Source organism: Arvicanthis niloticus, chromosome 6, assembly GCF_011762505.2.
Source record: "Arvicanthis niloticus isolate mArvNil1 chromosome 6, mArvNil1.pat.X, whole genome shotgun sequence".
In the NCBI taxonomy this organism is placed as follows: domain Eukaryota; kingdom Metazoa; phylum Chordata; class Mammalia; order Rodentia; family Muridae; genus Arvicanthis; species Arvicanthis niloticus.
This window is the reverse complement of record NC_047663.1, coordinates 87,046,942-87,062,495: the sequence shown is the minus strand read 5'-3', so window position 1 is coordinate 87,062,495 and position 15,554 is coordinate 87,046,942. Positions and strand designations below refer to the sequence as shown.

The 15,554-nt window shown below is 51.4% G+C and overlaps 1 protein-coding gene across 2 annotated transcripts in view; it reads left to right on the top strand.

Moving 5' to 3' along the window:
- Positions 1–15,554, top strand: part of Stk10 (serine/threonine kinase 10) — a 92,405-nt gene that overhangs the window by 56,135 nt on the left and 20,716 nt on the right. Inside the window, exons 6-12 of one of the 2 annotated variants that reach the window (XM_076937054.1) lie at positions 163–357; positions 781–862; positions 7,881–8,039; positions 9,526–10,002; positions 12,403–12,533; positions 14,825–14,948; positions 15,246–15,425. In XM_076937054.1, coding sequence (XP_076793169.1) covers positions 163–357; positions 781–862; positions 7,881–8,039; positions 9,526–10,002; positions 12,403–12,533; positions 14,825–14,948; positions 15,246–15,425 — 1,348 coding nt within the window. Of the gene's footprint in view, positions 1–162; positions 358–780; positions 863–7,880; positions 8,040–9,453; positions 10,003–12,402; positions 12,534–14,824; positions 14,949–15,245; positions 15,426–15,554 lie in introns of both variants that reach the window. The other variant, XM_034506484.2, reaches the window with a different exon arrangement.

Genomic DNA, 15,554 nt, shown 5'->3' with positions numbered 1-15,554 from the left:
CGAGACCCTTGAGGAAGACAATGGGATGTCAGTAAATTCAAATCAAGGCTTCAAATACTGCCAACCTCCAGTGTGGTGCTGGTGGTGTTCGAGACCTTGAGGCTACGAGCAGCACCTGCAGGGGCCCAATTCTTAGCTCTAATTGTTGCTTGGTTGGCTCAGGATGGCCCCTGAGGTGGTGCTATGCGAAACCATGAAGGACGCCCCCTATGACTACAAGGCTGACATCTGGTCCTTGGGTATCACATTGATCGAGATGGCGCAGATCGAGCCCCCACACCACGAGCTCAACCCCATGCGGGTCCTGCTCAAGATTGCCAAGTCGGACCCTCCCACCCTGCTCACACCCTCCAAGTGGTAAGGAGAACTGCGTAATTATGGAGGGTCTGAAGCCACTCCAAAGCCAGGGGCATGTCGGAGGTAGGGTGGGGGTGGGGCACCTCCAGACCTTTTTGAACTGCCCGCTTGAACTATGTAAAACCTTAGACATGAGAGCAAGGCCAGTTAGCCAGGCGGGATCCCATTATGTCCCGGGATAATGTCCTGGAACAGAGCCCAAGTAGCCACATGGCCCAGGGCTGGCAATGGGGGCTTGGGTTCAGATTCTGACACTGCCATGCTCATTTCTTAGCCAGTCTACGTTCCTCTTAGACCTCTGTGTCCTGGACAGTGATGAGCATGATAAGAAGGCTGTCCCGTGGACCCTTGTCTCTGAACACCCAACCCTGAGCACATGGTGCCCGGGCTGGGGCTTACTTCTTACTCATGCCCATCCCCCAGGTCTGTGGAGTTCCGAGACTTTCTGAAGATAGCCTTGGATAAGAACCCAGAAACCCGGCCCAGTGCCGCACAACTGCTGCAGGTGAGTGGGGATTCATTGCCTTGCTTTTCAAAGGCACCGGTGAGGTCAAGTGCTTAGCTCAGCTGTGAGGTACTGTGCTCAAGGAGTGCTCCATGTGTCCAGTACACTATTAGAGGTGGTGACTCACGCCTCTAAGTCCAACACCTGGGAGGCAGAGGCAGGAGGATCACTGCAAGTTCAAGACCTGGTCTACATAGCAAGTTCCAGGCCAGCCAGAGCTACATAGAGAGACCCTTTCTTAAAAAGAAAAAAAAAAAAAAAAAAAAAAAAAACAACAGAATCGAGCCTATCGGCTGGGAGATTCTGACTTTCCTTTCACACTTTTGGCTCAAAATCAAATGTGTGGCTTTCCTCAGGGCCCACTTGTGTGTTTGTTTGGGATATGGGGCTGCTGTCACTGTCAGGTGCAAAGGCCCCAAGCCACCTGGGACCAGTTGCTTCCTGTAAATGGCACCTCCCGTGCCAGGGCATCCGGCCCGCCTGCCATTGTCAGGGCAGAGACCAGCTGTCGCCCGGAGGCTTGGCAGGAGCCGGGAATTCCACTTCCTAGCCAAAGCAGCGTCTGCCAGGGGACTCACAGTGTGCAGCGGAAGAGCACAGGGCAGAGGGGAGAGTGGCAGAGGGAAGGAGCTCTGCCTCAGTTTACCCAGGTGCCCCCAGGCTGGCTAGGGCTTCTCTGGTACCTGTAAAGTGTAGGGCGGGAGGGATACAGGGGTCTGTCAGACCTGAGGACAGTGGGCTCAGAGGAGAAGTCCCTGCCCAAGGTCACCTGGTTGGAATGGCAGCGCTGGAGCAAGTCTTGGTTGTGGGCACCTCGGCCCTGTATCTGTTACTCCTGGGGTGCTGTTGCTCTCTATCCTTTTGTATCCCGTTTGGCTAAGCCACCCAAGCTCGCCAGAACTGATGGTTCAGTCATACATACATCTGCACAAATCCCTGGCCAGTGTCCTGCAGCAGTTGGTTACCTGGATCTGAAATGAGGGGTGTGAGGAGTTCCCTGTGTGCCTCCGTCTCTCCCTTGGCCGGATGGAGCAATGGGGAGATAGGAAGAGTCTGTGTGTGATGCTTTTCACATGCAAATGTTATCGGGAGGACCCTGCTCACTTTGTTCTAACGGTTCTGCAGCAGTGTTCATGGATTGGAGGTATCAGTGAGCTCAGGCCTGTCACTTGTCACAACCTGGCTGGCACCTTCTTTCCTGCCCACTGCTCACTCCCTCACTGCCTCATCCCACCTAGCACAATTGATGACCGCAGTAAGTTCTGAGCTCTCTGCTCCCTGATCTGCTGCAATGATCGAAGCCAGCCTCTGCCTCCCCCCACCCCCACTTCAAGCCTTAAGCTCAGTCCACCCCTGACCCCAGACCTTTGTCTCTGCATATCTCTGGATGCTCAGAGCCACTTGAGCCTCACCCCTCCACACAGAGCCCTCAGCCCCCGTCTCAGGTGCATTCTGCAATGGCTGCCCATCTTGTCCCAGGCAGCCTGGTGCTCTCGCTCTCATTCTCCGCCCCTCTCTCATCACATCGATTCTCTCTGCCTTCAGAACAGGCCCAGAATGCACCACCTCCATGAGGCCACTCCCATTCCTGAGTCTGTTTTCAAAGGGACTTTGTAAACAGGGTTCCAGTCCTTCCCCCTAAACAGAGCCCTCGTTAGCATGGCTAGTACTTGGCCTTCTTACTGCAGAGACGACATACCCAGTAAAGGCATCATAGAGGAAGGATTTATTTTGGCTCATCATTGTGGAGGGTCTCAGTCCATCATGGTGGGCAAGGCCTGGCAGCTGGAGGTACACTGGTCTAGGCTTACAGTGTTATCATCGGGAAGCTGTGGGACCCTTAGGGGCACTGTATGGCAGAGGTGTCCCTTGAAAGGTCACACCTACCCGTTTTTGGTGGCACTCTCTGACTCCTACTACCATGCAGACAGCTCCCTCTGTGCTACCATGGCTAAGAACAGAGGTGCCTCCAGCACAAGGTCACACAGCTGTCAGTGATGGTACCTGTCCTAATTCTAGTGACTTGGCTCTGAAGTCTGTGCTCTTGGCCACTCTGGGAAGCTGCTTCTCATGAGTGGAAGAAAAAAAAAACGGTCCAAAGCAGGGGTGGAGAGATGGTTCAGTGGTTAAGAGCATTGGCCACTCATCCAGAGGACCTGAGTTCAATTCCCAGCACTCACATGGTGGCTCACAAGTATCTGAAACTCCAGTCCCATAGGAGTGCCCTCTTGTGGCCTCCACAGGTACTGCAAGTGCATGGTGCACAGACACGCATGCTGGCAAAACATCCATACACAGAATAAAAATAAAGTATTCTTAAATAATAATGGTAATAATAATAATAATAATGAAACGAAGAAAGACAGAAACAAAGAGAAAGGGGGCAGGCGGCAGGTGAAGGGAGCAGACTCTGATCTGAGCATCGCCCCCTAATGGCTCCTCAGTGCATAGAGGGAAAATAAGCTCACTTGGAAAGGACATCTGTTTCAGTGACAGCAGAGATCCTGGCCAAAGACAGGTGACAGTTGGCAAACTGTATGCTGCCTCCTCCGTCCTGGCAGCTTGGAGCCCTCAGCAGAGCTGGCTCTGAGCAGCCATCCCTCTTCCTGGAGGGATAGACAGTGAGGCCGGCTCTGATCAGCTCTTCTGCAGGGTCATGAGTGCCTGGACCAGCCTGCCTCCGCAGCATCTGGGAGGTTCCTGGGTCCAGCTGTCTGAGGGGCTTTGAGACAGGAAGAAAGGCTTCTCTACAGCTCCACCTAGAGGTGGTGGCCCAATGCAGCAGTGTCTCTGCCTATTCCTTGTCTCTCAAAGCTTAAACACAAATCAAGGCCCAGTCAGCCTTGGCAGGGCTGCCCCACACACTAGCCACCTGCCCTGGGCCCCTTGCAGGGAGCTGCCCTGCTTAACTGGGCCTCCGTGAAACACTGCCCTCCCTCTCCATCCTCCCAGGGACCTTGAGCTCTAGGTAGTCACAGCAGATGGTTCTTCTCAAGGGCTACTAATTTGGTCAATATGTAGGGTGCCCTGGCGAGAAAACCTTGTACTCTGAGGAGCCTGGGCCCACACTGCTGGTTTCTGTCATGTCTGCCTTAGCTGCTGCAGTGCAGTGCCCTGTGGTGTCCTGCTCGGGTCACTGTATTACGGATTTCAGATGCTCTGGGGATCTTTGCTCTTCTCATCATTCCCAGAGAGTTATGCTCTGGTAGAGGGATGGCAGGGAGTGTGACAAGGTGCCCGGATTGTTCTCCTGCTCCTGCTGGCTGGTGGTGGCAGGTGTGGTGGTAGTGATGACGGTCAGGACAGTAATGGTGGCACCATCTAGAGGGCAATGACAGTGATTATGATGGTGGGGTTATGGTGGTAATGGTAGTAATGGTGGTTATGGTGGGGGTGGTAGAGACAGTGCTGTTTTGAACACTCACTATATTGCACATAGAACAGCCAAACTGTTATCCCCACTCCACAGATAAGCAAACTAAGGCACAGAGAGGCTCTCTTGACTTGCCCAGGTTGGCACTGAGAGCCGGATTTTATCCCAGGTGGCTTGGCTCCCGTCAGTCACCTAGTCAGCACACTTAACCCTGCACATCCCGGTGGCCCGTTGGTGAGTTCTGTGAAAAGCCCACTCGGGACCACTGGAAACATGCAGCAGCCAAAGTAATGTGCTCTCAGGTAGCAGAGCTGACAGTTACCAGGGAGTGAATGCTCTCCATTGCCCGAGACTGTACACACCGCCCAGGTTCCCTCCCTCGCTGCCCCCTTTGCCTGGCTGTCTGCCAGGCACAGGCCCCGGCCTCCAGGCCCACGCCTAGCTCAGGGTCTTCAGAGGCTGTAACTTTGCCCAACACTCTGGTCCTGGAGTTTCTCCTACCTTTGCCCACGTGTCTCCTGGGTCCCAGCTTGAATGTGACACCTCCCCTCTCAGGAAGGCCCCAGAGAGACTAAGAATCTTCCATCAGCCTCTGGTCTGTCAGTCTGTCGCGAGCCTTCTGACTCCCTTAGGTGAAAGACTTGGCCTGGCCCTGGCACATGACTCCTTACATCCTGGAGTCACTGTGTAGCCGAGCAGGAAAATTCAGTTTCACACTAGTTTCCACTAGACTAGAACTGAAGTCAAAAAACTGAAGTCAAAGCAGTGCAAGAAAGCATGGCGGACACAGCTCTTTAAAGAAGTGCCCTGTAGCTTCGAGGGGAACACGTTGAGTAGAGAGTAGCCTGCTGCCTGTCCACTGGGGACTGAACTCAGAATCTCACACACAGTAGACAAACATTCTGCTCCTGCTGTTACCTAGACACAAAGGAAACTTTTGTCTAATTCAGTTTTCCGTGTGTATTGGGCAGGGCACGAATGTGCCATGGCATATGTGGAGATGAGAGGAGAGCTTGTGAGAGTCAGTTTTCTCCTTCCATCATCTGGGACACGGGGATCAAACCCAGGTCTTCAGGCTTGCCTGTAAGTGCCTTTACCTACTGAGCCATCTCTCCAGCCCCAGGAACATTTAAATGTACAAACAGAAAATAATAGTTTCTCGTGGATTTTCCCAGGTCTGAGTATGTTTTTTTTTTTGTTTTTTTTTTTAATATTTTATTTTGTGTATGTGGGTGGTTTGCCTGCCTGTAGGTCTGTGCAGATGTGTGCAGTACCTACGGAGGCCACAGGAGGGCACCAGTTCCCCTGGGACTGGAGTTACAGATGGTTGTGAGCTCCCATGTGGTTGCTGAGAATTGACCCGGGGTCCTTTGGAAGAGCAGTCAGTGCTTTTAACTGAGGAGCCACCTCCCCAGCCCCTGAATGTGTTCTTAAGGTGTCAGAAATGTCATTTTTAGTCATTGAAGGAATGTTCTAACATTTTTGTTTGTTTGTTTTTCAAGATAGAGTTTCTCTATATAGCCTTGGCTGTCCTGGAACTCACTCTATAGACCAGGCTGGCCTCAAACTCAGAAATCCACCTGCCTCTGTCTCCCAAGTGCTGGGATTAAAGGCATGTACCACCACTGCCCAGCTCTCCAACATTTTTGTTGATGCCATTCATCCAGAAATAAGATTTCTGATAATAGCAGTGGAGGTCAGCAGAGCCCTCTTCCCATGAACCTCAGATAAGCAAATTCCAACCCAGTGATGCCCCTAAACTCCCAGTATTCCTTTCCCTCTGCCCCTTATGACAAAGGGGACTGAGGAATCCCACTATGGCCACAGGGAGGCGATATCTGCACACTTGCTCTCCACAGTACTTTTCCGGGATGCTTTAGGATGACCAAACATCCCCAGACCTTTTGCTTTGGGGTTTTATACAGTCTATAAGAAAGCATGCCCTTAGAGTTCAGTCACTGCCAGGAAGCTCTATGTTGCCATTCTAAAAACCAAATAGATATTTCTGCCCAAAGACAACAGATGCAAGACTGTCCCTAGCTGCTTACTTCATGGTCACCCAGAGCAGGAAACACCCCCATGTGTCCAGCAGCAGCAGGACGGTTAAACAGACAGTGACATGGCCCTTCAGTGAGACTGTGCGGTGGAATCAGAAAGGAGTAGGGGGTGGAGATCAATGGTAGAGGCCACTGAGCATCTGTCCCCAGCACCGAGAAGTGACCCTGCTGAGCTGCGGGGACCTCTGCTCAGTGCAGGGGATGGATCTTCACATCTGCCTCCCACAGAATTCTGGAGACTGGGGATTGGGGGCTGCAGCCCAGCATGCCCCTTTGAGTTCAACCCCTGGCATTGCATAAACTTGGTACGTGCCTGTGATCCTAGTACCAGGGAGGTGGAGACTCAGAGTATGAGACCAGCCTGGGCTACATAAAAACCTATCTCAAAAGAAAAAAAAAAATTAAGACAAGTCATAGTGAGACAAAGTTACTGAGCTTATCTACTAAGCAGGAAGATGTCCAGACAGAGTTATGAGAGAGCCACATACCTGAATCCACAACGGTAGCCGTATAATACAATTTGAAGCAAGTTAAATTAGCAGTTAGTTCAGGGCCAGGGTGTGCTCCTTATCCATAGAAGTCTGTCCTTAAAGAGACTCTGTAGGTACATGGTACAGCTGGGTGTGGGAGGGTATCTTAGTTACTCCTCTATTGTACTGATAAGACACCATGACCAAAGCAACTTATGTAAGAATGGGTTTCTTGGGGGCTTACAGTTTCAGAGGGTTAGAGTTCATAACCATCAATCAGGGGAGCATGGCGGCCGGCTGAGTTCAGTTTCCAACACCCACATGGTGGCTCAACCATCTATAACTGTAGTTTCATAGAATCTGATGCCCTCTTCTGGTGGGCAAACGTACATACATAAAGTACATAAACGAATAATTTTTTTGAAAAAAAGAAACTTAACTTCAAAGCTTCAGTGACACACCTCCTCCAGTGAGGCCACACCTCCTTATCCTTCCCAAACAGTTCCACCAACAGGGGACCAAGTATTCAAACATAAGCCTATAAGGGCCATTCTCATTTAGAGTGCCACATCCTGACCTCCATGGACTCATGGACATATCAGAACAAACCATATTTAGTCTGTATATTAGTCAGGGTTCTCTAAAGCAACAGAACTGGATGGAACGAAGCAGCTGAACTGGGGGAGGGCTAGCCTGGGTCAAAAAAAAGTAAACAAACACACAGACAATATCATCCCAAGAAAGACCGTGGGCTGGACCCTGACTTTACAAGGCACTTTCACGGGAATTGTCTCATTTCATCTTCATGACTTCCCGTGACTTCAGCATGACTGTCTGTCTGTCTGTCCTTTGGAGATGGCTCAGAGAGAAGGAGTGGTGTGCTCAGGGTCACACAGCTCAAGTTGCAGAGTTGGGTGTCTCCCTCTACACGCTGGGCTTCATGACCTGCCGCAGGGCTTGTGAGTTCCCCTTCCAACTTCAAGTTCACGTGTTGCCTTGGGACCAGAGTTGGTCCTCATTGCTCCAGGATCTAATCCTGCAGAGGATCTAATCCTGCAGCTATACCTGCCCCACGGCTGACTCCAGATGGCTCTAAAACAGGTGTGTCTCCTCCTCAGCATCCCTTCGTCAGCAAAGTCACCAGTAATAAGGCTCTTCGGGAGCTGGTGGCCGAGGCAAAGGCAGAGGTGATGGAGGAGATCGAGGATGGCAGGGAGGATGCCAGAGAGGATGGCAGGGAGGATGGAGAAGAGGAGGATGCTGTGGATGCTGTACCGGTAAGTCTGAGAAACATGGAGGTGAGGAGGGTGGGCCCCAGCCGCCCCTGGGAGAGAGGTTGGGGAAGGATTTCTTTCTGCCTCTTGGGGCCAACTGTCTGGGATCCCCAAACACCCCAGGGTGCCCAGGGTGAGGCTGAGTAAATGTTGGCCAGATCTAGATTCTCGAGCATGCAGGATCTGGCTAGTGTCCCTGATCTCACAGTTCAATCCAGGGGCTTCTCCTGGGGGGATTGCTCTCCCTACAGAGTCCCCAGTAAATCAGGGCTGAGTTGTCACAGAGCTGAACTCCCCCTGAACACCGGGCCCTTCACATTTTTGGCTTTTGAGACAGAGTCTTACTGTGTAACCTTGGCTGGCCCCGAACTCTCTGTGTAGACCAGGCTGACCTTGACCTCAGAGACCTGCCTGCCTCTGCCTCCTGAGCGCTGACATTAAGGGTAGGTGTGTACCCTACTACTGCGCCTGGCTCGTTAAATTTTTAACATAATTTTTTTAATTCAAATTAAGCTTCATTGTAAAATCTGTTTTTGGTTCTCACTCAGATGGAAGAGGTCCCTGGCTCCCACCGCACACTCCAGTAGCTGCCTTTCCACCTTAATGCCACAAATAGACATTTATTTTTGATCTGTAGAGATCAGTATTTGGTTTCACATAGCAACGTTCCCAGTACTCTCCACCCCACAAAAAGGAAAAATACACGGGCCGGGCAGGCTGAAAACAGTCCCTAGGTAGGATTGATTGGCACTTTATGTAATCTTTTGATGTGACGTAGTTGCCATCTGGCAATCAACAGATATCATGTGAAAATTCAGATTACTGAAATGGCCGTGTGGCTCAGTTGGTAGAATGCTGGCCCAACATGCCCAAAACCCTGGGGTCCATGTCAGCATCTCATAAAACTGGCGGTACACACCTATGACCCCAGCACCCGGGAGATGGAGACAGGAGGATCAGAATCATGGTGGTTCTCGGCTACACAGCAGGTCTGAAGCCAGCCTGAACTACCTGAAACCCTGTCTCAAAAAAAAAAAAAAAAAAAAAAAAAAGAGAGAGAGAGAGAGAAAATCAGATTGCCAGTATGTGTTGAAATTGGGAGACCTGGCCTTGGGTAAGAAAGGGGTATTCCCCCCCCACCCGCCTCTCTCCCCTGCACTGTGACAATCGGCTGGGCCTCTCTACAGCTGGCCACAGTGTTTTCCTCATAGGACGGGAACAACTATTAGATGAAATTACAAGTAGAGAGAGGAGCCTGGTCTTCACCCTGGTGGTAGCCTGTTTATTAAAGGCTGTGGGGAGTGGTGGAGACTAGGCTCAGCGGTCCCTGCTCTGCTCTGCTGGCCTGTCACCTGTCACCTGTGGGGCCAAACCACCACTGTGGAGCCGCACCAACTCAGCCTTGACTCTTTTCTAGCCCCTAGTCAACCACACTCAGGATTCCGCCAGTGTAACTCAGCCAAGCCTCAACTCTGACAACCCTCTCCAGGATTCTTCCGCCCGCCAGTCTCCCAGCCAGCCTCAGGAGCATGTGAACAATGGGCCCTGTAGCCAACCCTCAGAGGATGGATCCCCCCAGATCAGCAGCCCTGCAGATGGGGTCTCCAAGAATGACAATGACTTAAAGGTACCTGTTCCCCTCCGGAAGTCCCGGCCATTATCCATGGATGCCAGAATTCAGGTGGATGACGAGAAGCAAATCACTGACCATACTGAGAATCCCAGTCCTTCAGCCAGCAAGTCTCAAAAGGCCAACCAAAGCCGACCTAACAGCAGCGCCCTGGAGACTTTGGGTGGCGAGACTCTGGCCAATGGTGGCCTGGAGCTCCCCGGCTCCTTAACTCCAAGCCATTCTGAGAGGGCCTCGGACTGTAGTAACCTGTCTACCTCAGAGAGCATGGACTATGGCACCTCCCTGTCGGCTGACCTGTCACTGAACAAAGAAACAGGCTCATTGTCTCTCAAGGTAACATCACCTGTCACCTGGGGGCCAGGGGAGGAACGCTGGCCAGCGTGCCATGCTCTGGTTCCATTCTCAAAAGCAGGCAGAAGCTATTTACATTGCGTTTGATTTGTGTATTTGTAAGAGGCGCCAGGGGTGATCCCAGATCTTGGTGCATGCTTAGCAACACACACACACACACACACATACACACACACATGCACATACAGCCTCTTACTTTAAATGGTTCATGACTTTGTCTCTGTAAGATTTTGGCTCACCTCATAGCTTAAACCCCCACATGGAGTCAGTATAAGGTAGTAATGTTATGCAGTTAGTTTGGGTTCAAATCTCAAACTTTAGTTAAAGGGTCCAGTGAAAACTGGGGAAAGAACATTCCCGAGGCGGAGGTTCCCTGGCTTGGGGGCAGCTCCGTGAACAGTGCTGACAGGTAGACTGAGCTAGAGTGCCATCACTCTCCTCTCTGGCCTCCTGACTGGCAGTGGGTGACAGTAGGTGCTGTAGCCACCCTGTGCAAAGTGCCTTAAACAGAACCGAAAGGCTGCTTCCTCCCGCAGTTTCCAGATGGGCAGCTGGCACAAGGCTGTGTGGGTGGAGGCAGGGAGGGGCCGGACCTCAGCGGGGCTCCTTGTCCAGCAGTGGGGAGCCCCCCCCTTCCTTGTCTGTCTCCAGCAGTTCTGCTAAACTTACTGCTGGCCGCCTGAACCCCCAAACAAGGCTGAGGTAGGAGATGTGGGGGAGAGAGTGATGCTGTGCTGATTTCTCTGTTACCTTCCTTGCTCGATATAAAGTAGACTTTCACGCACCTGTCAAGTGCGAGGCCGTGACAGCGGGAGCAGCCGACAGCCCCGCAGGAGCAGCTGGAGCAGAGAGAAGCGCACTCCACAGGAGCATCCTGTCCGTTTTATTTCTTCAGAACTGACACAGATAGTCGTGAACTGTGGTTGCCCAGCTGTGCCCAGCGGCTTTTATAGAGAAACATCTCGTACTTCTCAGGCTGGAGATGTGATCCAGTGGCAGAGTGCTAGCTAGCATTGCGTATATGTGACCCTGGGTCCAGTCCCCAGGACCATTTAAAAAAAAAAAAAAAGGCAGTAAGTGTCCATAGCCCAGGTGAGACACACTGGGCAGAAGCATACAGAGCAAGAAACCAACTCTTAGTCTCTCTGGCGTGCCCACTCCTCTTCAAGGGGCTGGAAGGTCCTTGAGTTATGTGGCAGAGGCAGGGTTAGCTTGTGGTATGAAGGGCCTTTGGAGCTGGCAGAAAATTTAGAGTCAGTGGGCAGGACAGAGGCCATCAGAAAACCAGTACCGGCCCCTCTCTAAATGCTCAACTGAGTTAGAACGGAACGCTTCCAACGGCACCACATGTCGACCACCATGACACCTTAGAGAGGGTCAGGTAGTCCTCTCCAAGCAGCCTGGTGGACTGCAGTTATTCAGAGAGAGGTGATTGAGAGGAGTGGCCCGTGAGGCTCCAGACAAGCTTGGCTGCCCTCAGGCTTTAGCAGGGTCAGTGGAGGCCAGCAGATCCAACAGGGATTGTGGTAAGTGACTGTGACTAGAGGAAATGAGTCCCGTGCCAGCTGGAGCTACTGTGTGCCCCATGCTCTCTGTTTTAGTCAGGGTTTCTATTCCTGCACAAAACATCACAACCAAGAAGCAAGTTAGGGAGGAAAGGGTTTATTCAGCTTACACCTTCACATTGCTGTTCATCACCAAAGGAAGTCAGGACTGGAACTCAAACAGGGCAGGAACCTGGAGGCAGGAGCTGATGCAGAGGCCATGGAAGGAGTGCTGCTTACTGGCTTGCTTCCCCTGGCTTGCTCAGCTTGCTTCTTATAGAACCTAAGACTACCAGCCCAGGGATGACCCCACCCACAATGGGCCCTCCCACCCTTGATCACTAGTTGAGAAAATGCCTTATAGCTGGATCTTATAGAAGCTTTTCCTCAAGGGAGGCTGCTTTCTCTGTGGTAACTCCAGCTTGTTGTCAACTTGACACACAAAACCAACCAGTACATGCTCCTCTGTAAATCTTCATGGCCAGCCGGGAGGCAAGTGAGAAAGCCGAGCTTCAGGCAAAACAAAGATCTTTCCCTGGGTCACAAAAGCAACAGTGGCCAATGAGGGTGAACACACAGCACTCTCTCTCTCTCTCTCTCTCTCTCTCTCTCTCTCTCTCTCTCTCTCTCTCTTTATGTCAAGTCTGTGTTTTGTAAGAAGGCCTTCGTGAGGTAAAGAGCCTTGAGAGGTGTCTGAGGCCTCATCCCAGCAGAAGGAAAGTGGCCTAAGGCCTTGTTTAGCAAGCTTGAGGAAGGGGGACAGTGGACGGCCACATCCTTCCTGGGCTCAGGCTGTGGACCTCACCCTAGCTGAACTTGGACACTTTCTCCTTGCCAGGGCTCAAAACTGCACAACAAGACCCTGAAGCGGACCCGCCGGTTTGTGGTGGACGGCGTGGAGGTCAGCATCACTACCTCCAAGATCATCAGCGAGGATGAGAAGAAAGACGAGGAGATGAGATTTCTCAGGTGAGTCCAGGGAGGCAGCGGTGTGGGAACATGCCCTGGGAGTGCCAGGCATTGGCCTTGTGGGTGGGACGGCTATCTGTCCATGGCGTGAAGTAGGGGAGGGGGCTGAGGCAAAAGGAGAGTGTTTTTGAGACCCTTTATCCTGCATTCATGTACTTTGTCTGTCACCCATCTCTTCGGTCCATCTTCTCACTCGCTCACATGCCCGGTGACCCATCTACTCAACCTCTGTCTTCATTGCCATGTCTCTGCTCCTCTGCCTAGCAACCTAATCCCTGTCCCTGCACCCACCCATCCATTGGCCCACTCATCTTCCAGCTGTCTGACTACCCACCCATCTACAGACCACCTGACCATTCATCTATTTCTTTCTTCCATTTATTTATTTATTTATTTATTTATTTATTTAGGTTTTTTAAGACAGGGTTTCTCTGTGTAGCCCTGGCTGTACCTGGAACTCACTCTGTAGACCAGGCTAGCCTCGAACTCAGAAATCCACCTGCCTCTGCCTCCCAAGTGCTGGGATTAAAGGCGTGCGCCACCACTGCCTGGCTCTTTCTTCCACTTATTGTCCATCCATCCATCCATCCATCCATCCATCCATCCATGTATTTATCTGCCCACCCACCTGTCCACCCAGTTATCCATCTGTCCATCCACCTCCCCTTGTCTGTACTAATGTCTAATATAGTAATGTATTAATGTACCCATGTCCGTACCCATCTATCTGTCTAATCGTCCATATAATCCATCCATCCGCCCACTTCTTCAGTTATCATTTATCCATATGTCCACCCAAATTATCCACTTGTGCACCATCTTCTAGGTGGGACAGATTGAAATCTAGATGCGTGAAGCTATGTCCCATGTCAAATTTATACCTATGGGTTTTAAACATAATACCCAGGCTAATTCTTGGTGGTGCTGCACACTGTGAAGGATACCCGGGGTAATACAATAGTAAGTGCCTGAGCTGAACAAAGGTTGTTCTCAGGGACCTCCCCGTCACCACCCTGAGCTGAGCTTGTGGGAGGAGGTGAATACCCCAGAGCTGGGGCATGCCGAGGGAACCTACAGTTTCTGAGACCCTGGCAGGTGGCCTCTTGATTTTTATCAGGACCTTAGGGAACAGGACCTCAGTGTGGAATGCCAGGCCAGAAGGAGGGTGGGACCGTGGTCTGTGTGGGAGCAGGACCTGGGCTTTGTATGCTGCGAGGGAAGGGTGGAGGATTCCAGGAATGGCAGAAGTGGCACATAGTGTGGGCCCTGATGTCCCTTCTGGATGGTTTCTCTGGCCACTGTGTAGGTCTTAGCTGTAGAAGGTAAAACTGACTTGGGATGTGGCGGGCTGTCCAACACCATCGGCCTCGGCCTCGGGCTCGGCCTAGGCTGGGGCAGTGGCCAGGGGGGAGCAGGGATTGGATTCAGTGTACATCTCAGAGGCAGACCCATGAGAACGGGAGGAGTGGCAGAGGAGGAAACTGCACGCTCCAGTTGTCACTAACAGCCCTCCCGGGGGACCCTGCTCCCCTCGTGCGTCTGGGGAAACCATGTCTCTTGGCAGATAAGCTGCAAGCATTGGGTCTCTAGTTGACAAGCGAGATTCTGCCTAAGTTTTCAGTGTGCATCATCGGTTGCAGACACAAGGATGCTCGGAGTGCCCCGAGACCAGGGCTTTGTAGACGTCATCATTGCCTTCCAGAATAGAAATAGTTTAGGATGTTCTAGGGATTTCCTTTGTCTTAGCCAGTGGAATGAAATTTAATTATAAACAACACTGTTAAAAACATCCTTTAAAAAAAATCACATATTTAAAAAAAAAAAAGCTTTAAAAAAATTCTTATTTAATCCAGAAGTGAAACTGGGGTACCAAAAGGCTTTGAGGTATCGCCAATATCGTCCAAAATGTTCTTCTAATTTATATCAGTATCACATGGAGTATGAATTTTTCTATATGCTTGTCTGTTTATAGTTGCCTTTTAATTTTTCTTTTATATTTGCATCTCATATCAAAGTTTTTTCTTGTTTTTGCACTAGTTTGCTTTATGTCTGTTCATATTGTGTACCACTTTTGGGAGGGGGGTGGTTAGTTCCTTCCTCCTTACTGGTTTGTCAGTGTTCTTTATATATGGAGGACCCTCACCTTTTTGTCGGTGATTATCAAATGAAGCCTGAATCCTGACCCTATCTCTGCCTGAGTCAGTGGGATTCTCCCACAGTCCAGTCTGTGAATACCGAGGTCCTAGGGTCCCCCTTCTCACTGGGAAACGTTTGTGTCTGTTAATCCGCAGGCGCCAGGAACTCCGAGAGCTTCGGCTTCTGCAGAAAGAAGAGCATCGGAACCAGACGCAGCTGAGCAGCAAGCACGAGCTGCAGCTGGAGCAAATGCACAAACGTTTTGAACAAGAAATCAACGTGAGTGAGAACAGGCGGGTCTAGGGGCTTCTGGCCCGCGTGTTTTCTTCAGGTGGGGAGAGGGGTTGTAGAAAGGTGGTTAGGTCACAGTGACCCTGAGTCACACAGGAACACCTCTAGAGGAAATCCCCTCAGTGGAGCCACCATCCTGCCAGGTCAGATGAGGAAACAGACTCAGAGAGGTTAAGTAACTTGCCCTGGGACACACAGCAAAGGGTGGCTGGGCTGGGACTAGTACAGACTCAGAGGTATGAAGTGGCTCCTGGATACCACTGAGTCTGTCTGTGCACCTTCCAGGCCAAGAAGAAATTCTATGACGTGGAGCTAGAAAACCTGGAGCGGCAGCAGAAGCAGCAGGTGGAGAAGATGGAGCAGGACCACAGCGTGCGCCGCAGAGAGGAGGCCAAGCGGATCCGCCTGGAGCAGGATCGAGACTACGCCAAGTTCCAAGAGCAGCTCAAACAGATGAAGAAGGAGGTAGTGAAGGGCTGTGGGGCGGGGCGGGGCGGGGGCGGGGCCTCTCTGTTTTAAGGATTAGCCTCCGTTTTAGTATTCCTGGCAAACCACCATGACCAGAAGCAGTTTGGGAAGGAGAGGATTTATTTC